The sequence below is a fragment of the Malaclemys terrapin genome, chromosome 13 (assembly GCF_027887155.1).
Source record: "Malaclemys terrapin pileata isolate rMalTer1 chromosome 13, rMalTer1.hap1, whole genome shotgun sequence".
NCBI classification, from domain to species: domain Eukaryota; kingdom Metazoa; phylum Chordata; order Testudines; family Emydidae; genus Malaclemys; species Malaclemys terrapin.
The window spans coordinates 349540-373679 of NC_071517.1; the positions used below are offsets into that span (position 1 = coordinate 349540).

General features: G+C 43.4%; 1 protein-coding gene across 4 annotated transcripts in view; it reads left to right on the forward strand.

Annotated features, from left to right (window-relative positions):
* Window positions 1-17111, forward strand: part of DUS1L (dihydrouridine synthase 1 like) — a 33868-nt gene extending 16757 nt beyond the window's left edge. For all 4 annotated transcript variants that reach the window (XM_054047798.1, XM_054047801.1, XM_054047799.1 and 1 more), the window contains exons 8-14: window positions 1249-1393; window positions 2259-2355; window positions 2718-2806; window positions 3610-3776; window positions 4400-4437; window positions 15970-16045; window positions 16595-17111. In XM_054047798.1, coding sequence (XP_053903773.1) covers window positions 1249-1393; window positions 2259-2355; window positions 2718-2806; window positions 3610-3776; window positions 4400-4437; window positions 15970-16045; window positions 16595-16740 — 758 coding nt within the window. In that variant the 3' untranslated portion in view covers window positions 16741-17111. The remainder of the gene's footprint in view (window positions 1-1248; window positions 1394-2258; window positions 2356-2717; window positions 2807-3609; window positions 3777-4399; window positions 4438-15969; window positions 16046-16594) is intronic.
* The last annotated feature ends 7029 nt before the right edge of the window (window positions 17112-24140 follow it).

Sequence of the window (24140 nt, forward strand, 5' to 3'; positions counted from 1 at the left end):
AAGCAAATTTGTTTTGAGGTGACATATATTATATCATTAAGAAAAAGGTTTTAATAAAAGTAAAATTATAACCGTTGATGCTTTAAACATTTATGCACATGCTTAACTTCAAGCATATGAGTAGTCTCATTAAAATCAATGGGACTGGTCTTGTGAGTAATGTAATTTACCTCCTTCAGTGTTTGCAGGATCAGGTCCTTTAGGGGTTTTTTTATTTATATATATATGGATGGATGGATTTTACAAAACTGCTAAGTAAGATGCTCTACTGTTAATGCCATTTGGAAAGCAGCATTTATAATTTAGTTTATTGTGGATTTTAATCTATTGGTGAAATAACAAAATATTTAGTTTGTTTTACAAAACCAGTTAAAAAACCCAACAAAAACCTAAGGCCTAGATTCACAGAAGGACTTAGGTCCCTAAATCCCAGAAGCAGGCCCCATGGGAGAGATTCAGAGCCCCACATCAGACTGTCCAATAGCCCAGTGGCTAGGGCACTCACCTCAGAGGTGGAAGGTCCTGTTCAAATCCCTTCTACCCCTGAGATAGAGGGAGGCCTTAACTGGGGGTCTCCCACATCCCAAAGGAGTACCCTAACCACTGGGCTAAGTGTTGTGAGGGAAGTTCTCTCTCTTCCCCCTCCTCCTGTTCCTACCTCCAGCCCCTGTTATAAAAATGTCATAGGAACCTAATTTCAAGATAGGCTTTACAACAGACAATCCCAAGCATTGAGAGACTTGAAATGCTCTATCTGTTTACTTATCAAAAAACAGATTGAGTGGGGACTCAATTACATTTCTTAAGGGGAGAAAATACTGAGTACTAAAGGGCTCTTTAATCTAGTGGAGAAGGCATAACAAGGACCAATGGCTCAAAACTGAAACCAGACAAATTCAGATTAAAAATAAGGCACACATTTTTAAACAGTGAGAGTGATTAACCATTGGAACGAACTATCAAGAGAAATGGTAGATTCTTCAGGTCTTGATGTCTTCATATCAAGACTGGATACCTTCATGGGAGATGCTTTAGCCAAACACAAGTTATTGGATTCAATACAGGGGTAACTGAGTGAAATGTAATGGCCTATGTTATACAAGAGGTCAGACCTGCTGATCTAATGGTCCTTCCTGGGTGGTCAGGCCAGGCCAGGACACGGGTGGTCCAGCTCATGGACACAAGAGGTTGTGCCACCTGCTTTACCCTGAAATGAAATTTTTAGAATTCCTCTTTGTTATTCCCCAGAGGGTAATCTTCATAACCCAGCTTTGTTTGAGGGCCGAAACCCTATGGTATGGGAGATGACTGAGGAGTACCTGGAGATAGTGCACCAATATCCTTGCCCACTGTCTTATGTCAGAGCTCATCTCTTCAAGCTCTGGCATCACACGTGAGTATCTCCACAGTGCTATAGTGTTTTGAGAGGTTTCAGAGTAGCAGCCGTGTTAGTCTGTATCCGCAAAAAGAACAGGAGTACTTGTGGCATCTTAGAGACTAACAAATTTATTTTAGAATAAACTTCTGTGGGCTACAGCCTCCTTCATTGGATGCATAGAATGGAACATATAGTGAGGAGATATATATACATACAGAGAACATGAAAAGATGGGAGTTGCCCAACCAACTCTAAGAGGCTAATTAATCAAGATGAGCTATTGTCATCAGGAGAAAAAAAACTTTTGTAGTGATAATCAAGATAGCCCCTTTAAGACAGTTTGACAAGAAGGTGTGAGGATGTTTTGAGCGTTCACCTTGCATAGAAGTACTTTGCCTTTTGGGAGAAGGTTGGCCAATCTTGCTGGTGCTACATTAGCCTCTCTTGGCTCTGCATGGAGAGAAAGATGTTTTCTGAGGCCTTTAACCTTCACAGATATCCCTGGGAAACTGATTCATTCTTTCTCTCTCTGAAACTGGAGAAGTACCTGCTTGCCCCTTCACTCTGGGTGCCAGCAGACATAATTAGCCTCATGAAATCTCTGATTATAGATATCCAACTCCTGATATGATATTCCTAATAATGTTAAGACTTCAATCTTCTTTTGTGTAAATGAGCATGGTATCACAGAGTTCACATTCTGACCTAAGTGCGGAACCAAGTCAGAGAAGTTAGTATTTGAAGAATGAAACAGCTAAACTCTTGGCAGTTGGCAAATGCGTCAAGAAAAAGCTACAAAAAGCTCTTATAAAGGAATTGTTCAGTCTCACAATTTAGAAATGGTAAATGAAAGTAACTGGATGTTTGGGATTTGTCTCAGGCTGCAGGTTTACCAGCAGCTTCGTGAAGAACTGGCAAAAGCGAAGACACTAGAGGGCATTGCAGATGTCAACAGAGACCTGAAGCTACGATGTCAGGTACCAACGTGAGCCTTAACTGCTGGAGTAACACTGACCCTACTCGGAGGGAACCTGCTGATGTCATATCCACTTGATCTGCGTTCGTGCAGTCTTGGAACTTTGTAACCTACAAACATCACTGCCTGGATAGCTAAATGTTGTACTGGCCCCTCCCATTCAAATTTCTTTCTTTAGTGTTCAGATCTGCTACGTTTTTTCCATAGCTTTATCTGAGGGTGGATTTTTTTCATTTGTAACTGTCGGTGTGTGTAAATTTAATTTAAATTTTTTTGTGCCTTTCCAGGAATTTAAGGTAGTAATGACATAGGTGCATCTAGGCATATTGAATAGGTATCATTGGTTGTAACTGTATCCTGCAGGAGGAAATAGCTAATCAGAAAGAAGGAGAGAAGCCGAAGGGAGGATTGCCTTTCTTCCATTGGATCTGTCAGCCATACGTCAGGCCAGGGTAAGTTGCCTACTCTAGCACTGCCCCTAGGAGAATTTACTGGACAGGATGCACGAGTGCCACCACCTCAGAATACCCATTTCCAGTTTTCATGCCCTGAAAGATTGTTTATAAAAAACAAAGACTGGATAGTTTTTAAAAATAACATTTCAATGAACAAAGCAAGGTATTTGGGAGGGAGTAATTCACAAAAAGTTATCTTCCCCTTTTGATTCCTTCCTCAAGTTTATTATCTACCTCTAGAAAGTAAAAAATAAAATAGATCAAATAAAGCTTAGGATAGGGACCAGCACGTGAAGCAAATACTGCTACTTGACAATGTGCTGTAGTTACAGGCAGCATTCATCTGTTACCTATATCTGCCAGTGGAGTAGAGGTGGGGACTGAATGCCCTTAATATCAGAGATGATTGTGTGTTCTGCATGAGATCTTTTTAAACTGCTAGCACGACCTACCTAGGGGGAAAACTTGGGTTGCAGGAGAAGACTATCCGACTGAGAATTTCAGTACAAACATTTACCCTGGGAACAAAAAGCTTTTTATGGAACTGACTAATTTAGCTGCCCACCATGCACTGGATACTGCTTTCCTGCCTTTTTGCTTTAATAGCAGCCTTAGTACTCTGAGCTATTCTATAAAATTAATATTTGAGCTTTTCTTCCATGCTTTTAAGGACTGTGTCTCACCTGTGACAGCCATGATAGACAATGCATTTTGCCTAGGCTTCTGTAAAAGCACTGTTAGCAAAGGAACACCCAGTTGTCCCCCTTCTGTTAATTTACAATGATGTTCAACCATTTCAGGCCAAAGGAGACGTGCAAGGAAAATGGAACCAGTGGGAGTGAAGGAGGCGTGCGAGGGAAACGAGCCCTGGAGGATGAGGATGATGGAAACGCTGATATTCTCTCAAAGAATAAACAAAAGAAAAAATTGAGAAATCCAAATAAACGCTTTGATCCGTCTTTGAAACGTAAGAGAACCTGTCCTAATCCTGATCGGCACAAGGAAGGAGAAAGGCTGCTAGCATTATCTTTTAGTATAAAGCCACCTCTACCTTCTCTTTATTCCCATTATGCAATTGGGGAAAATTTCCTACAATTAGAGCAGAAAGGGGGCTTGGGAAACCTTGGGAACAGGAAACTCAGTCTAAGTGGAGTTGACCAGGAAGAGGGGAATTCATTGTGAAAGGGGCAGATTATTACCAGTTTCACAGTGAAATTAGGTCTTTCATCTCGGAGTGCTTTATATACTCTGTTATAACAGCTGCAGTCGCTATTGTGTAATGTTGAAATGCAGTGTCTATTTTAAACAGCTCCCCTTTCTTCTCTCCCCAACTTGTTTTATAACTTTCTCAAACAAATTCATTGGGACTGATATTTCTATGTTTGGTCTCAGTTCAGAGAATTTTTTTAAAACTTCAGCAAAATCTCTTAATCCCTTTTAATTTTTGTGTGTGTGTAAAATATTGCTCCTAAGAAATGCACCATCTGGCTGCAAAGGTTGGTCACCCTGGAGCACTGAATTTGCTGTTCTCTTGTGGATCTCATTCACTGTCTGGGATACTCATAGACCAAATTTGTTTCTCTTTTCCAGCTAAATATGCAAAATGTGATCATTGTGGAAACCCAAAGGTAGGTCTGTCCCTTCTCAAGTGTCTAGTAATGGAGGCTGTTTAAACTCTGATGAAATGCAAACAATATATTCTACTTCTCAGGCAAAGGCCATTGTGGTAATTGGACAAGTGATTATATTAGATGCTGAGATGAAGCTATTACCTAGGGTAAAGATGAGCTATAAATAGATTATTCTGGATACTTTTAATCTCTCTTCTTCCTCCAAAGAGCAGTTTTAGTTCAAACTAGAAAATCATAGTGGTCATAGAATATCAAGGTTGGAAGGGTCCTCAGGAGGTCATCTAGTCCAACCCCCTGCTCAAAGGAGGACCAATCCCCAGACAGATTTTGGCCTAGATTCCTAAATAGCCTCCTCAAGGATTGAACTCACAACCCTGTGTTTAGCAGGCCAATGCTCAAACCACTGAGCTATCCTTCCCTTGGTGGTTTATTGTTCTCAGCACCTCTGGTCAGCAGTTTGAATTGCTAAATCATCTGAGAGATTGTTACATTATTAAATCTCAGTCCCCCAAGCACATTTGGAAGCAAATCTCTGACTAAATGAACTTTTACTATTTGCAGCATTGGATCTCCTCTGTTTGCTAGGTAATAAAGTTCATACTGTGGTTATTTTTGTAGCTTTCTGTAAGGATTAAACATCTGAGTGATTCTCTTAATAGGTATACAAGACAGATATTTTGAACTTTCCAGTGACTGAGTAGGGAAGAGCAGTTGGCCTGCAGTAACAGCAGGAAATTTAAAGGGAAAAATACAAATGAAAGGCAAGGCACACATCAGACTGCGTCAGATTTAAATGAGAATCAAACTCTATATCTGTGCCTGGTAGTGGCAGAGACAGAACTGGAGGATTCTGATCCATTCCCTTCATTAGAAGAGAAAATTAACCCTCTTCAGTGCTGAGGGTTCCACTAATAAAAAGGCATTTGTTTTGTGGGATATCAGATCAAATGCAAACTTCACTATGGGGAAGGCTCATTAATAGGGATGTCAAATGATTAAAAAAATTAATCGAGATTACTTGTGAGATTTAAAAAATTAATCGGGATTTTTATTGCACTGTTAAACAATAACAGAAAACCAATTTAAATTTGTTATAAATATTTTTGGATGATTTTCTACATTTTCAAATATATTCAGTTACAACACAGAATACAAAGTGTACAGTGCTAACTTTATATTATGTTTTATTACAAATATTTGCAATCTACAGGTCGAAGCATGAAAGGGCATACAAATGTTTAGCATATCTGGCATCTAAATACCTTGCAATGCCGGCTACAACAGTGCCATGCGAACACCTGTTCTCACTTTCAGGTGACATTGTAAATAAGTAGCAGGCAGCATTATCTCCCGTAAATGTAAACAAACTTGTCTTAGTGATTGGCTGAACAAGAAGTAGGACTGAGTGGACTTGTCGGCACTAAAGTTTTTACATTGTTTTATTTTTGAGTGCAGTTATTTATTTATTTGTTTTACATAATTCTACATTTGTAAGTTGTGCTTTCATGATAAAAAGATTGCATTACAGTACTTATATCAGGTGAATTGAAAAATACTATTTTTTATCTTTTTTTACAGCGCAAATATTTGTATATTATTTGATTAAAGTGAGCACTGTACACTTTGTATTCTGTGTTGTAATTTAAGTCAATATATTTGAAAATTAGGAAAAAATACAAAAATATTTATAATAAATTTAAATTGGTATTCTATTATTGTTTAACAGTGCGATTAAAACTGTGATTAATTTTTTAACTCTCATGATTAATCGTTAATTTTTTTAATTGAGTTAATTTTCTTTTGAGTTAATTGCTTGCGCTAACTGCGATTAATTGACAGCCCTATTTATTAATGAAACCTATTCCATTCTGACAGGTTTCAGAGTAGCAGCCGTGTTAGTCAGTGTCTGCAAAAAGAACAAGAGTACTTGTGGCATTTTAGCGACTAACAAATTTATTTGAGCATAAGCTTTCGTGGGCTACAGCCCACTTCATCGGATGCATAGAATGGAACATATAGTAAAGATATATATATATATACACATACAGAGAACATGAGAAGGTGGGAGTTGTCCTACCAACTCTGAGGCTAATTAATTAAGACAAAAAAACTTTTGTAGTAATAATCAAGCCCATTACAGACAGTTTGGCAAGAAGTGTGAAAATACTTAAAATGGGGAAATAGATTAAATGTGTGTAATGGCTCAGCCATTCCAGAAAAGCGTCAAAAACAGACTCCAAAGAGAAACTGCTGAACTTGAATTAATATGCAAATTAGACACAAAGTTAGGTTGAATAGAGACTGGGAATGGCTGCATTAGCTGGCATGAGCCAGCCCTGGGTGTTTAATTGCAGTGTCGACACACCCATAGTATTAAGGAAAAGGTCTGCAGCAAACAGAAAGCTGGAGCGATGAGAAACTTTGATTTGTTTCCAGTAATGGGAAAATCCCACAGTTTGAGGCCATGGTAGGATACAGTCCAGGTGGGTGGGCACTATTCAGTCCTGAGTATGAGGAAAATGTTGCCCTTAGTTACACAGATGTTCTTTAGATTAAAAAGCAGGAGCTTCCTCTAATAAGATTTTTCTTGGTTGCACAATTAATTGGTTTATTTCTCTGCTCAGTACTGAGAGGGCATTGGAATTTCACTCTGTTCTTGTGAACTAGGTTCTGCTACAGGTGGGTGAGCTCTGTGCACTTTGCCTTGATTGAGAGAGGCAAAGGTGACGGGTCATCTCGTCTCACATTATCGTTTATACTTGCTACTGTTAGCATTATTACAGTGGTAGCAATGTGCCTATTGTGCTAGAGTTTCTAAACAGCCAGCAAAAGACAACTGGCCTCAAGAGCTTCTAGGCCAAATAGACAAGACTCCCAGAATGAAGAAGAAAGGCACTGTTTGTTTTCAGAATTTGGGGTATGATGTTTTCTCAGGTAGACCATAAGAACAGCCATACTGGGTCAGACCAAAGGTCCATCTAGCCCAGGATCCTGTCTTCTGTTAGTGGCCAATGCCAGCTGCCCCAGAGGGAAAGAACAAGTAATCATCCAGTGATCCATTCCCTGTTGCCCATTCCCAGCTTCTGGCAAACTGAAGCTAGGGACATCATCCCTGCCCATCCTGGTTAATAGCCATTGATGGACCTATCCTCCATGAACTTATCTAGTTCTTTTTTGAACCCTGTTATAGTCTTGGCCTTCACAGCATCCTCTGGCAAAGAGTTCCACAGGTTGTGCGTTGTGTGAAGAAATACTTCCTTTTGTTTGTTTTAAAGGTGCCACCTCTTAATTTCATTTGGTGACCCCTAGGTCTTGTGTTATGAGAAGGAGTAAATAACACTTCTTTACTTTCTCCACACCAGTCATGATTTTATAGATCTCAGTCATCTCTTTTCCAAGCTGAAAAGTTCCAGTCTTATTAATCTCTCCTCATACGGAAGCTGTTCCATACCCCTAATTTTTGTTGCCCTTTTCTGAACCTTTTCCAATTCCAATATATATGTTTTGAAGATGGGGCGACCACATCTGCATGCAGTATTCAAGATGTGGGCATACCAGGGATTTATATACAGGCAGTATGATATTCTGTCTCATCTATCCCTTTCTTAATGATTCCCAACATTCTGTTCACATTTTTGACCTCCGCTGCTCATTGAGTGGAGGTTTTCAGAGAACGATCCACAATACTCCAAGATCTTCCTTGAGTGGTAACAGCTAATTTAGACCCCCATCATTTTATATGTATAGTTAGGATTATGTTTTCCAATGTGCATTACTTTGCATTTATCAACATTGAATTTCATCTGCCATTTTTGTTGCCCAGTCACCCCGTTTTATGAGATCCCATTGTAGCTCTTTGCAGTCTGCTTTGGACTTCACTATCTTTTATTCGACATTGGTGAGGCCTCATCTGGAATACTGTGTCCAGTTTTGGGCCCCACACTACAAGAAGGATGTGGAAAAATTGGAAAGAGTCCAGCGGAGGGCAACAAAAATGATTAGGGGTCTGTAGCACATGACTTATGAGGAGAGGCTGAGAGAACTGGGATTGTTTAGTCTCCAGAAGAGAAGAATGAGGGGGGATTTGATAGCAGCCTTCAACTACCTGAAGGGGGGTTCCAAAGAGGATGGAGCTCGGCTGTTCTCAGTGGTGGCAGATGACAGAACAAGGAGCAATGGTCTCAAGTTGCAATGGGGGAGGTCCAGGTTGGATATCAGGAAAAACTATTTCACTAGGAGGGTGGTGAAACACTGGAATGCGTTACCTAGGGAGGTGGTGGAGTCTCCTTCCTTGGAGGTTTTTAAGGCCCGGCTTGACAAAGCCCTGGCTGGGATGATTTAGCTGGGAATTGGTCCTGCTTTGAGCAGGGGGTTGGACTAGATGACCTCTTGAGGTCCCTTCCAACTCTGATATTCTATGATACTATGATTCTATGATCTTGAGTAGTTTTGTATCATCTGCAAATTTTGCCATCTCACAGTTTACCCCTTTTTCCATATCACTTATGAATGTGGACTGCTCCCAGTACAGACACGTGGAGGCCACCACTATTTACCTCTCTCCATTCTGAAAACTGACCTTTTATTCCTACTCTTTGTTTCCTATCTTTTTAACCAGTTACCAATCCATGAGAGGACTTTCCCTATTATCCCATAGCAGCTTACTTTGCTTAAGAGCCTTTGGATAGGGACCTTGTCAAAGGCTTTCTGAAAATCTAAGTACACTGTAGCCACAGGATTCCCCTTTGTTCACATTACTCCTGGGAGCATCCTGCACCACTGCGCATGAGCAGAATTTATGTCCCTCGCAGATTTCTTTGCTTCCCCACAGAATAATGACTTTCTGATGGGGAAGCAAAGGGAAACCTCAGGAGTGGTAATGCAACCCTCCCTAGCAGTATGTTCCGGGGACCCAGGGCAGCTGGCAGAGAGGTAAATCACTGTGGGGCAGGAGGCTGGACTGGGGAAGACCCAGCTGGTGGCTCCTACCTTCTGTCGGGCTCAGCTGCTCATCCCGGCTGGGCTGGGGACGATGGGACTTCCTCTTCCCTTGCATGGCATCTGGGGCTGGGTCAGGCCTATCCCCAGATTTCTCCTTCAGCTGAAGGAAGCTCTGCAAACTCCTTCTCCCCTTCCCCCCGTCCCTCCCCGCTTCCTGCACCCATCACTCCTCAGCTGTAGGGGAAGGTATCCCTGTTCAGGGAGCTGCTCCCTCATTCACTCAATCCCTGTGCATCCAGAACCCCTCATACCCAGAGCCTCCTGCTGAGCCTCACCCCCCTGCACTCAGACCCCCCCCTCCCACTGAGCCCCACTCCCCCTGCACCTGGATCACCCCAACTAGCCACACGGATCTGCACACACACACCCCAAGCCCAACCAGCTGCATCTGGACCCCCACACACCCATCCATCCTGCTGCGCTCTATCTCCCCCCTGCACCGCCTCCTAGCCCCAAGCACCTTCACTTGGACACTGCTGCAGAGTCTCATTACAATTGCACCCAGAATCCCCCAACAAGCCCCTGTGCATCCAGATCCCCCCCCCACCCCGCACCTGGTTCCCCCACTGAGCCACCTGCACTGAGATTGCCCCACACAGAACCCTCTCAACCCACACTTGGATCCTGCCTTGCTGAGCCTGCCTGCTCACACCTGGTGCACAGAGGGGCAGGGCCTTGGGGTGTTTTGGAGCAGGCCTGGTCCTTGTAGTGTGTCAGGATTGGGTGCAGCCTCACTGCTGAGTCTGTGTGCTGGTGGGAACTGCACAGTGATCTCCCCACCTCTGTGCAGCCAGTGGCCTGGGCTCCCCAATGTCATGCTGGAGCCTCCACATTTATTTGACAAATAACATTTGCAGAATTTTGCAGACTTTGAAACTATTGGGTGCAGAATTTTTAATTTTTTTGGCGGAGAATGCACTCAGGAGTACCAGATGCTTGTTATTCCCCCCCCCCCCCCCCCCAATCAAAGAATTCTAGTAGATTGGTGAGGCATGATTTCCCTTTCAAATACCATGTTGATTCATCCCCAACAAATTATGTTCATCTATGTGTCTGACACTTTTGTTCTTTGCTATAGTTTCAACGAGGTTGCCTGGTACTGAAGTCAGGTTTACTGGCCTATAATTGCCCGGATCACCTCTGGAGCCCTTTATAAAAATTGGTGGCACATTAGCTATTCTCCAATCATTTGGTACAGAAGTTGATTTAAATGATAGGTTACATACCACAGTTAGTAGTTCTGCAATTTCACATTTGAGTTCCTTCAGAACTCTTGGATGAATAACATCTGGTTCTGATGATTTGTTACTATTTATCAATTTGTTCCAAAACCTCATCTAATGACACCTCAATCTGGGACAGTTCCTCAGATTTGTCGCCTAAACAGAATGGGTCAGGGGTGGGACTCTCCCTCACATCCTCAGCCATGAAGACCGATGCAAAGAATTCATTGTTTCGCCGCAATGGCCTTATGGTTCTTGAATGTTCCTTTATCATCTCGATCGTCCACTGGCCCCTCGTGTTGTTTAGCAGATGTCTTACTTCTGATGTACTTAAAAAAAATTTTGCTTTAACTTTTTGAGACGCAATTATGATGCTTTCCACTCACAGTTGGGTTTGCCCTTAGCCCATTTGACTGAGAATGCTAAATCCTCCAGTAGTCTGACTTGGATTTGGTCAGTGGAGTGCATCACTAAGCAGTATTATTTTGGCTGTGTATCTAGCTGGATTTATTATTGTTGTTTGGGGCCCAGGAGGACTACAATCATGATTGGGGCCTCACTGTGCTGGGCTATATACAGCCATGAATAAAAAGATTTGCACCAAAGATTTTAGACTTTAGGTTAGGGCAAGACACAGTAGGTCGATGAGATGCACAAATGGGAGGGAAGCAGACAAAGCCCTGGCTGGCATGATTTAGTTGGGAATTGGTCCTGCTTTGAGCAGGGGGTTGGACTAGATGACCTCTTGAGGTCCCTTCCAATCCTGATATTCTATGAACTAGATACCAATAAGGCAAGCAAGTTATTGATCCATAAGCATGTTTTATCAGGTTTCCTAGCCAGGTAACTGGAGCTTTAGGGAAGCGTTTAAGGGGGGAAACTAAGCTGGGGGCACTATAAAGAGGCAGTTGTTAATCAGGAAAAAATCTCTCTCGAGCACATAAAAGCTGTAATAAAAGCATTTCCTCATTGCTGAATAGAACAGAAAGCCTCAATGGTCTCTTGAGTGGAGGGGAGTGTCAGCTCCACTATAGTTAAGCTGTGGGCACCTTTTCTGTTTAAAAGTCAACTCTTCTGAGTGCTCTAAAATTGGCTTGCTTACTTAGCTCGGGGTGCAATTTGGGGTGCCTCATGGGTTTGTGGGCTAGGATTAGCTGCTTTCAACTACCTGAAAGGGGGTTCCAAAGAGGATGGATCTAGACTGTTCTCAGTGGTATCAGATGACAGAACAAGGCATAATGGTCTCAAGTTGCAGTGGGGAAGGTTTAGATTGGATATTAGGAAAAAAACTTTTTCACTAGGAGGGTGGTGAAGCACTGGAATGGGATATCTAGGGACATGGTGGCATCTCCTTCCTTAGAGGTTTTTAAGATCAGCTTGACAAAGCCCTGGCTGGTCCTGTTTTGTGCAAGGGGGTTGGACTAGATGACCTCCTGAGGTCCCATCCAACCCTGAGCTTCTGTGACTAGTGATCCAAATTTGGGGGTCATTTGAGCAAGCGTTTCCAGAAATACTTTTGTTTTCTTTGTATTTCGAGAGAGAGCTGTAGTTCATAAGGTTGACATTCTATCAATGTGTCTTCCTGCAGACTGTTGAAGGGGGAGGGAAGGATGGGGGGAGAGTTGTCAAACCATGGCTCTGAGTTTTTCCCCACATGGTCTCAAGTGCTCGCAGTTACCCTGGCTACTGCATAGGCCCCCCACTGCCCCTTCGGGGACACAATATTGAAAATGTTATTCAACGAAGTGTTGAGTCTAGGGCCTAGTCTTCACTTACCGGCTGGTCCGGCGGCACGCCATCGATGTTCTGGGATCGATTTATCGCGTCTGGTTAAGACGCGATAAATCGATCCCGGATCGATCCCGGAAGTGCTCACAGTCGGCGCCGGTACTCCAGCTCACCGAGAGGAGTACGCGGCGTCGACGGGGGGAGACTTCCGGCCGCGTCTGGACCGCGGTAAGTTCGGACTAAGGTACTTCGAATTCAGCTACGTTATTAACGTAGCTGAATTTGCGTACCTTAGTCCGAAGTCCGGACTAAGTGGGGACCAGCCCTTTGTCTAATGTGCCCAAGGGATTACATTGTGCAAGTGTAGAAAGGGTGGTGAGCCAGCCCATTGTCACTGGACAGAGGTGGCTCCAGGGGCCATGCTGGGGTGGTTGAACCTGAGCTAGAACCAGCCAATATAAATTCAGCAGCCACCCTTGGCAACAATCGGAAAAAAATGAAACAAACGTGTTGCTACACCTTGCCTCTGCCAAAGGGGAGTTTTATTTATAATTTGAGCATAGCAGACCATTTCGACGGTACACACACTAGTTTAAAAAAGAAAAGAAATTACATAGCCAAATATTTGCTGGGCGGGGAGAGGGCTAAATGGGGCACGGTGGTTAGGGAGGGGAGGTGCTGAGGACTCAGGTCAGAGGGAGGACCCCAGGGAACAGTGATGCTCCACATTCCTCCTGTGTCTGTGTTTCAGGCTCTGGTGGTCCCTGCCATGCTGATGGTGTCAGACAGTCTGAGCCCCTTATTCTGAGGGGAGCCAGATGCTGGGGAGGGACGCTAATCCCCTCTCCTTACTGCATTTCATGGGAACTGGCCCTTGGGGATGGGGAGGGGGGAGGAAGCCAATCCCCTCTCCTTACTGCGTCTCATGGGAACTGGGCCTTGGGGATGTGGAGGAGCAGGGTGGGTCTGAAGCCCTTTCTCTGCCTCTTCTCATGTAAGCAAGTTGGGGGCCCTGTTCCTCTGAAGAGGCCTTTGGCTCATCATGTGAATCAGCATTTGTGGAAGCCCTGACCCATTATGGGGGGAGTTGAGAACAAGCGTACACCAAGCATTAGGGCTGAGAGTGAGGTGAGAATGGGCATGCTGCATGTATAGCACATGCTGTCAAGCAATGGTAAAGGGGAGGCTGGATGAGCACACCAATGGAGTTAAATGGAGCAGTTCCGACCTATCAAGAGCTATTGTTTCATACTGTTTACACCTCCAGGGAGTATTCTCATGCAACTGAGACGATCTCAGCCTTATGCACTGAAGCTGGATTTGTCATTGCAGCATAGGTGATCTGGGTTCTGTTTTTGGCTCTGTCAGTGGCCCGCTAGAAAAATCATGACACCTCTGCCTCAGTTTCCCCCTGTAAAATGGGGCTAAAGGTACTGACCTACCTGTCACCCATATCTGAGATGAGGTAATGGGAAATGCATGAGGGATGAGTACCTAACCCTAGGAGGATTTATAGGAGAACTACAACTGCTGGAGTGAGCATTCCTCCAAAAAACAGTGTTCATAAAATTACAAAATTAATGGACAAAAACTCTTTCATTAGTGATGTTCCAGTGGTACAGGGTTGTTGCATGCTTGTCCAGGCTAGCATGGTCAGTGGTGCTCAAATGTTTGAAAAAACAGCAACTGACGTGATAAGGGGCACACCCCTGCACACTTTTTTATATGATTCATATTTGCAGAATTCTCAGGGACTATATGCAACTGTAGGACAGATTCTAATGTCATATTGTTGCTAAGGCAAAACTCATGTTTAGGCAAACTCTGAGGCACAGGGAGCTACATATGCCTGTCCTACACAAATACTGAGCCTAAGCCCCAGAAACAGTCAGAAGTGGAAATTGTACACCACCATCATCCCTTTTTACAAACCATTCACGCTCAGCCACCGGATCCCAGCAAATGCTACACTTTCATTTAATCATTAATCCCCCCACAAATCACTCTCATACCACACCTCATTGCTGACAAGCCTCCTGGCAAAAAAGAACCCATGCACTGTGCCTGACAACTTGCAGAACTCAGCACTGAAATGAGGCACTCGAGCCCCTCAAGGTACACATGCACCTCTTTTCTTTGATCTCACACAGCAGTGGGCAGAGATAATTCAGACCAAACAAGAAGGGATTTCCTCCTGTCACAGTTGCAGCTCTGCCCTGCTCATCAAACTAATCCCCAGATATTCTCATCTCTCACCTGCAGCTCTGCCAAGCCTGCTGCAAGTAATCCTGTCATTATTCACTCAAGTACACCAGAATGACTGCAGTTCAGCATGCATGCAGCTAAGGCCCAGTGGCAATTTCCAGGGGGGGAGCAGAGTTAAGGTGATATTGGCCTATACCTTATTGCTTCATGCCCTCATTTTCAGAAATGTGACTTGCCGGAATGGCATGAGACACAACAGCACAACTTTTTTTTTTTTTTTTTTTTTTTTTCTCTTAATTAATTGGCCTCTCAGAGTTAGTAAGACAACTCCCACCTGTTTATGCTCTCTGTATGTGTGTATATATATCTCCTCAATATATGTTCCATTCTATGCATCCGAAGAAGTGGGCTGTAGTCCACGAAAGCTTATGCTCTAATAAATTTGTTAGTCTCTAAGGTGCCACAAGTACTCCTGTTCTTCTTTTTGCGGATACAGACTAACACGGCTGTTACTCTGAAACAGCACAACTCTAACTGCATTAGGTTTATTGACAAAACAATAAACTTAAGACTAAAGAGCACCTTTGTCAGTTTTTTTCTGCCGTAGCACTATCTAGAAATGTTTGCCCTCAAATCATGTTGCACAAACTTCCCCCAACCATGAAAGACTGAAAAGAGCTTTACAGATACGAAATCTGGCAGCCACGTTTTCCCCCTTCCTGTGCACACTCAGTCTGTTATTCTTGAGCTGCAAAATATCCACGACTCGTCGTCGCTCCCCTGCAGAGGATGGGTCATGCCTTATGTGATTACTCTCCATGATTTGGGCAATTTTAGGCATTAAAAAAAGAGGAAATGATTTCCTTGAAATGATGAGTATTTATTTTGGGTGGAGCGGCAGCCAAAGACAAGAAATAAGAGGCCATGGCACTTTTTTCACATCAAGCTTCTGAAGAGAAATAGGACAAGCTCCAGTTATAACAGCATAAAAATGCTTTCTGAAAGGGTTTCAAAGTATCTTAATTTCCTACACGTATTTGATGTTAATCAAGAGTATTTCCTGATTGGCAGGAGAAATTCCTGGGAGGTGGAATATCATCCTTCTGGGATGGTAATTATCACGTAGAAGCACAGAGCATTTACCCAGCAGGCAGGTCTTCATTTTTGCATTCCCTCTCCCCCCCACCCCGGTCTCCCTATCGTTTATCAAGCGCCTGAATACTGAGTGTCCCCATCACTGTTTTCAGGAACCCAGACCATGACAGCTGTCTTTAGAAGCCCTGCATGCATCCTTGCAGTTGTGCTTCCCATAAGCAGTTCAGTGAAGATTTTTTTTTTTTCACTAACTTAACTGGTGTATATCTGTTTCCAGGGTAACAAATGTGTGTTTAATCTGTGCCGAGGATGCTGTAAGAAAAGAGCATTTAAAGAGACAGCAGACTGTCCAGGCAAGTATAGCCCCACCACTCCATCCTGTTCTTTGGCACCATTGGGCCTGTATAAAAACAAACTGTCCGAGTCAAAATGACTGATTAATACATATGGAAGTGGTATGACATTTTAATGTCCTTTGTTAATATGCATAATTGCAGTAGTTTTAGAAATATTAGTTTAAAATCCTGAGTGTCCTAGCTTTCCTGGAAATGTTTTACTTAACATTGGCCACTGTAGTAGAGCACTAACATAACACCAGCATCTGCTCTTATGGAGATATACCTATCTCATAGAACTGGAAGGGACCCTGAAAGGTCATCGAGTCCAGCCCCCTGCCTTCACTAGCAGGACCAAGTACGGATTTTGCCCCAGATCCCTAAGTGGCCCCCTCAAGGATTTAACTCAAAACCCTGGGTTTAGCAGGCCAATGCATGCAGCATCTCCAAGCTAAAAGCATAATAAATTTTCCACAGCTGCATATAGTTACCCCAGGGCAGTGGCTGCTCTGTTCCCCACTGATCAGGCACTTCAGTGTCAATTTATTATTTAACTTTCTTTGTCAGGTCATGGATTACTTTTTAAAACCAAATATGAAAAGTCCCTTCTGTGGAAAAGTGGCCAACCAGAGATGCAGAAGATTGAAAGGACACAGAAAGAGGATGTGGAGGAAACTGCTGGACTGAAAGAGGGAATTGACACTGTACTGTGAGCCTTCAAACTAGATTCTACTGGATCTGCTTCCCTGTCTCTGTTTCCCTAGGCCAAAGAATCTGCCATTCCAGAGCACCATCAGCAGCCTGGAGTAGTTCCACAGGTTTGTTCTAAGGTCTGGACAAGTTTTATTTAAGGAAAGGCTGCTTACTCAGGGAAATATCCTGCCTTTGAATAGAAGGATACAACTAAAGTTCTCAATGTCTTTTAAAGACTTTAAAGGACTCAGACAGAAGCACTGGCCTGAAAATGCTGCACTGGGGTGGGGGGGGAGATGATGTACTAAGGTCATGAACTGCCTGTTGTACATTAACCCTTCATGTGCTGTTTTAAAAGCAGGGAATAAATCTTTGATATTAGAACATCCTGCTGGAGTGTTAAACTAATATTTCTTCAGGAATATAGTATGTTCAGCATCTGGGTGCAAGTCACTTAAATGACATTTTTTAGGTCAGGAAGGAAGCTAAGTATTTAAGGACAGTAGCATTTAGTGACTAACTCTCCGTAGTGTTACTCTAATGAATAGGAGGGCCTAGTGTGCTAGGCTCTGTACATATATATAGTCAAAAAAATGAGTCTCGGAGACGAAAACAAAGGGTGGTCAAAAGGAAATAAAATCCAGATTTTATAAGTGGAGAGCAGATACACTTAGAGGTTAAGAGACTGGTCCAAGGTCACACAACTATCTGGCAGAGCCAGGAATTCAGTCATAGAAATGTAGGGCTGGAAGGGACCTCACGTGGTCATCAAGGCCAGCTGCCGAGGCCGGACCAAGTAAATTTAGACCATCCCTGGGAGGTGTTTTTTCAACCTGTTCTTAAAAACCTCCATTAACAGGAATTCCACAACCTTCCTTGGGAGCCTATTCAAGAGCTTATCTATCCTTATAGTTAGAAAGTTCTTCCTGACATCTAACCTAAATCTCCCTTGCTGCGTATTAAGGCCATTACTTCTTGCCCTACCTTCAAGGGAGATGCAGAACAATTGATCACAGTTGTCTTTATAATAGCCATTAACATATCTAGAGAGATATCAGGTCCTCTCCCAGTCTTCTTATTACAATACTGAACAGGTCCTTTTTTTTTTTTTTTAACTCTTTCCTCATAGGTTGGATTTTCTGAACTTTTTATCATTTTTGTTGCTTGCCTGTGGACTCTCTCCAATTAGTCCATATCTTTCCTAAACTATGGCATCCAAACTTGAATGCTGTAGTCCAGCTGAGGTCTCACCAGGGCCAAGTAGCACAGGACATTTACCTCCAGTGTCTTACATATGACACTTCTGCTAATACACCCCAGAATATTAGCCTCTCTTGCAACTGCATCACATTGGTGACTTATTCAATTTGTGAGCCACTATAACCCCCAGATTCTTTTCAGCAATATTTCCACCTAACTAGTGATTCCCCCTGTTGTAGCTGTGCATTGGATTGTTTCTTTCTAAGTGTAGTACTTTGCACTTGTCTTTATTGAGTTTCCTCTTTCATGGTGACTTGCCTGCCTGGTGCGAAGGTTGCAGATCTCTTGAGGCATCTAGACAGACTTATGTGTAGTGCTGGGGAGGAGCCGGTGGTCGTGGTACATGTAGGTACCAGTGACATAGGAAAGGGTAGGAGAGATGTCCTGGAGGCCAAATTTAGGCTGCTAGGGAAGAGACTGAAATCCAGGACCTCTATGGTGGCACTCTCAGAAATGCTCCTAGTTCCACGCGCAGGGACAGGTAGGTAGGCAAAGCTTCAGAGTCTCACTGTGTGGATGAGATGATAGTGTAGAGAGGAGGGGTTTACATTCATTAGGAACTGGGGAAACTTTTGGGATGGGGGGAGCCTATACAGGAGAGATGGGCTCCACCTAAACCAAAGTGGAACCAGACTGCTGGCACTAAACATTAAAAAAAGTTGTAGAGCAGTTTTTAAACTAGGAGATGGGGAAAAGCCAACTGCTGCAGAGGAGCATGTGGATCGGACAGAGACTTCTCTTAGGGGAGAGTCTAATGATAGAGACTCTCCAGGTTATAGTCAGGAGCAGAGGAGGATAATGTAAGGGCCAGATCAGATGATAAACATTCACATAAAAAAGAATCTGATACATCAGAAAAGGGCAGACAAATAAACAGTGACAAGTTTTTAAAGTGCTTGTACACAAATGCTAGAAGTCTAAATAATAAGATGGGTGAACTAGAGTGCCTTGTGATAAAGGAGGATATTGATATAATAGGCATCACAGAAACCTGGTGGACTGAGAGCAATCAATGGGACATAATCATTCCGGGGTACAAAATATATCGGAAGGACAGAACAGGTCGTGGGGGGTGGGGATTGGCACTATATGTGAAAGAAAATGTAGAATCAAATGAAGTAAAAATCTTAAGCGACTCCACATGTTCCATAGAATCTCTATGGATAGAAATGTCATGCTCTAGTAAGAATATAACATTAGGGATCTATTATAGACCACCTGACCAGGACAGTGATAGCGATGATGAAATGCTAAGGGAAATTAGAGAGGCTATCAAAATTAAGAACCCAATAATAGTGGGGGATTTCAATTATCCTCATATTGACTGGGAACATTTCACTTCAGGACAAAATGCAGAGATAAAAATTTCTCAATACTTTAAATGACTGGTTCATGGAGCAGCTGGTACGGGAACCCACAAGGGGAGAGGCAACTCTAGATTTAGTCCTGAGTGGAGCGCAGGAGCTGGTCCAAGAGGTAACTATAATAGGACCACTTGGAAATAGTGACCATAATACAATAGCATTCAACATCCCTGTGGTAGGAAGAATATCTCAACACCCCAACACTGTGGCATTTAATTTTAAAAGGGGGAACTATGCAAAAATGAGGGGGTTAGTTAAACAGAAGTTAAAAAGTACAGTGACTAAAGTGAAATCCCTGCAAGCTGCATGGGCGCTTTTTAAAGACACCATAATAGAGGCCCAACTTCAATGTATACCCCAAATTAAGAAACACAGTAAAAGAACTAAAAAAGAGCCACTGTGGCTTAACAACCATGTAAAAGAAGTAGTGAGAGATAAAGACTTCCTTTAAAAAGTGGAAGTCAAATCCTAGTGAGGCAAATAGAAAGGAGCATAAACGCTGCCAAATTAAGTGCAAGAATGTAATAAGAAAAGCCAAAAAGGAGTTTGAAGAATGGCTAGCCAAAAACTCCAAAGGTAATACCAAAATTTTGTTAAGTATATCAGAAGCAGGAAGCCTGCTAAACAACCAGTGGGGCCCTTTGATGATCGAGATACAAAAGGAGCGCTTAAAGATGATAAAGTCATTGCAAAGAAACTAAATGGATTCTTTGCTTCAGTCTTCACGGCTGGGGATGTTAGGGAGATTCCTAAACCTGAGCCGGCTTTTGTAGGTGACAAATCTGAGGAACTGGCACAGATTGAAGTGTCACTAGGAGGAGGTTTTGGAATTAATTGATAAACTTAACATTAACAAGTCACCGGGACCAGATGGCATTCACCCAAGAGTTCTGAAAGAACTCAAATGTGAAGTTGCGGAACTATTAACTAAGGTTTGTAACCTGTCCTTTAAATCGGCTTCTGTACCCAATGACTGGAAGTTAGCTAATGTAACGCCAATATTTAAAAAGGGCTCTAGAGGTGATCCCAGCAATTACAGACCGGTATGTCTTACGTCGGTACCAGGCAAATTACTCGAAACAATAGTTAAGAATACAGTTGTCAGACACAGAAAAACAAACTGTTGAGCAATAGTCAACATGGTTTCTGTAAAGGGAAATCGTGTCTTACTAATCTATTAGAGTTCTTTGAAGGGGGTCAACAAACAGGTGGACAAGGGGGATCCAGTGGACATAGTGTACTTAGATTTCTAGAAAGCCTTTGACAAGGTCCCTCACCAAAGGCTCTTAAGTAAAGTAAGCTGTCTTGGGATAAAAGGGGGAAGGTCCTTTCATGGATTGAGAACTGGTTAAAAGACCGGGAACATAGGGTAGGAATTAATGGTAAATTCTCAGAATGGAGAGGGGTAACTAGTGGTGTTCCCCAAGGGTCAGTCCTCGGACCAATCCTATTCAACTTATTTATAAATGATCTGGAGAACGGGGTAAACGGTGAGGTGGCAAAGTTTGCAGCTGATACTAAAGTGCTCAAGATAGTTAAGACCAAAGCAGACGGTGCTGAACTTCAAAAATCTCACAAAACTAAGTGATTGGGCAACCAAATGGCAAATGAAATGTAAAGTGGATAAATGTAAAGTAATGCACATTGGAAAAAATAACCCCAACTATACATACAATATGATGGGGGCTAATTTAGCTACAACAAGTCAGGAAAAAGATCTTGGAGTCATCGTGGATAGTTCTCTGAAGATGTCCGTGCAGTGGCGGTCAAAAAAGCAAACAGGATGTTAGGGATCATTAAAAAGGGGATAGAGAATAAGACTGAGAATATATTATTATATAAATTGATGGTACGCCCACATCTCGAATACTGCATACGGATGTGGTCTCCTCATCTTAAAAAAAAAAAAAAAAAAAAAGATACTGGCACTAGAAAAGGTTCAGAAAAGGGCAACTAAAATGATTAGGGGTTTGGAACAGGTCCCATATGAGGAGAGATTAAAGAGGCTAGGACTCTTCAGCTTGGAAAAGAGGAGACTAAGAGGGGATATGATAGAGGTATATAAAATCATGAGTGATATGGAGAAAGTGGATAAGGAAAAGTTATTTACTTATTCCCATAATACAAGAACTAGGGGTCACCAAATGAAATTAATGGGCAGCAGGTTTAAAACAAATACAAGGAAGTTCTTCTTCACGCAGCGCACAGTCAACTTGTAGAACTCCTTACCTGAGGAGGTTGTGAAGGCTAGGACTATAACAGAGTTTAAAAGAGAACTGGATAAATTCATGGTGATTAAGTCCATTAATGGCTATTAGCCAGGATGGGTAAGGAATGGTGTCCCTAGCTTCTGTTTGTCAGAGGATGGAGATGGATGGCAGGAGAGAGATCACTTGATCATTGCCTGTTGGTCCACTCCCTCTGGGACACTGGCATTGGCCACTGTTGGTAGACAGGATACTGGACTAGATGGACCTTTGGTCTGACCCAGTACGGCCGTTCTTATGATTTCAGACCATGTCTCTAATTTGTTAAGGTCATTTTGAATTCTAAACCTGTCCTCCAAAGTACTTGAGCTCCCTCCCAGCTTGGTGTCATCTGCAATTTTATAAGCATACTCTCCATTATCCTAGTCATAATGAAAATATTGACTAGTACTGGACCAAGGACAGACCCCAGTGGGACCCCCATAGATACAGCTACACCTGAGGGAATTCTGCACCAAAAAATAAAAATTATGCACACAATATTTTAAAATTCTGCAAGTTTTGTTTGTCAATAAATAATGTGGCTCCAGTATGGCAGTGGGGAGCACAGGCCAATGGCTGCACTGAGCTGGGACATCATCCTGAAGCCCCGACTTCCCCCACTACAGGGACTCGGCAGTGAGGCTGCACCCAACCCTGACAGTGCAAGGACTGGGCCTGCCCCAAAAACACCCCAGGGCCCTGCCCCTCTGCGCCAGGTGTGGGTGGGCAGGCTCAGCCCAGCAGGATCCAGGTGTGGGGTGAGAGGTTTCTGTGTGGGGCAGTCTGGGTGCAGGCAGCTCAGTGGGAGATCTGGATGCACAGGGCCTCATTTGGGGGTTCCAGGTGCAGGGGCAATGGGACTCTACAGAGGATCCAGGTGGAAGGGGGGCCTGGGTGTGGGGAGATGGGGCCCAAGGAGGAGAGGGGGATGTGGGGTTCTGGGTGTCCAGGTGCAGCTGGTTGTAGCTCAGTGGGGTGGGGAGCTTGTCAGGGGAGGGGGAGAAGGTCCAGGTGTAGGGAGGTTCAACAGGCCTGGTTAACAGGGGAGCCACAGCTACTGCCAAGGAGATGCTGCAGGCTGGGCTCCCACTTCCCCCCCACAATTCCCCTATCCTCTTTTCTTCCCCCTCCCCCCACTGCCCCATGCCTCATTCCCCACCCCTCACTCCATGGGTGCTGGAACAATTTGTATTGGGGGTGGAGGGGAGCTGAGAGCCATCGAACCAAACTGTAAACCCTGCATGTAATGGAAACCATGTCAAGCCGGGGGTGCAGGAGCACCCTCCACACTGCTCATTCCAGCACCTGTGCCTTACTCCCACATTCCCCTTTCCCCCACCCTGCCCCACCACAGGCACTCACTCTTGCACAGAAAACAAGAGGGCTGAAGGGGAGCATGACTGGCACTAGGACCCAGGAGGTGGCATTCAGCTGCAGTCACCTTTAGCTGGGTAGCTCTGTGCTTGCAGAAATGTGGGGGGAGGGAGAAGTTGCATGTAACCCCATGTGATTGATTTCATGATTTTTCTAAAGAGATCAGAAAAAACACCACTTTCAATTACCAAGGACCTTTTGGAATATTACCTCCACTTTAACCATTAACCTAAAGAGGTAGAGACAAGGGAGAGAGGAAATGGAGGAAGACAGCCAAAAGAAGGAAAAAGTTGGAAGGAGGATAAGGATCCAAGATGAAAGACTTGAGTCTCGAAGGGGTGCACCAGACAGCAGAATTTGACCCTATTCAGTATTTTTTGGTACTAGGTCTCTTGCATTTTGGCTTAATCTGGCCTCTAGGGTGGATCTCTTGTTTGTCAACCTTTGCACTACATTTGTTTTGTACCCCGGTTAATGTGCAGGTTATTAATTAGGCCAGGGAGGAGAATTGCTGTTTGAGCATAAAGAACCTGGCTTGATGGCTGTTCTAATTTAAGGATGAGAACAGTAGTTTTGTAGACTAATAGCCATCGTTAATCGGAGCATCCTTGCTAAAGACGTGGAACTTAAGAGTGGATGGACAAGAGCTGAATCTTCCACTTCAAAATATGGTGAATCCTGCTCCCTTTTTAAAGGGAAATAGCTTTTGCTGAATATGAGCTAAAGCCAGGGGTCGGCAACCTTTCAGAAGGGCTGTGCCGCGTCTTCATTTATTCACTCTGATTCAAGGTTTTGCGTGCCAGTCAGACATTTTTAGAAGGTCTCTTTCTGTAAGTCTATAATAATATATAACTAAACTATTGTTGTATGTAAAGTGAATAAAGTTTTTAAAATGTTTAAGAAGCTTCATTTAAAATTAAATTAAAATGCAGAGCCCTCCGGACCAGTGGCCAGGACCCGGGCAGCGTGAGTGCCGCTGAAAATCATCTCACGTGCCGCCTTTGGCGCACATGCCATAGGTTGCCTACCCCTGACCTAGGCCTTTCAAATTGTGACATCTACAATTCCATTTTGAGGCAGGTCTCAGATCAAGAACAAAGTATTCTCCATCTCTGCGGGTGACCAGATGGCTGAGAAATCTATGCCTCAGATAGAAAGGACCCAATTCTCTCT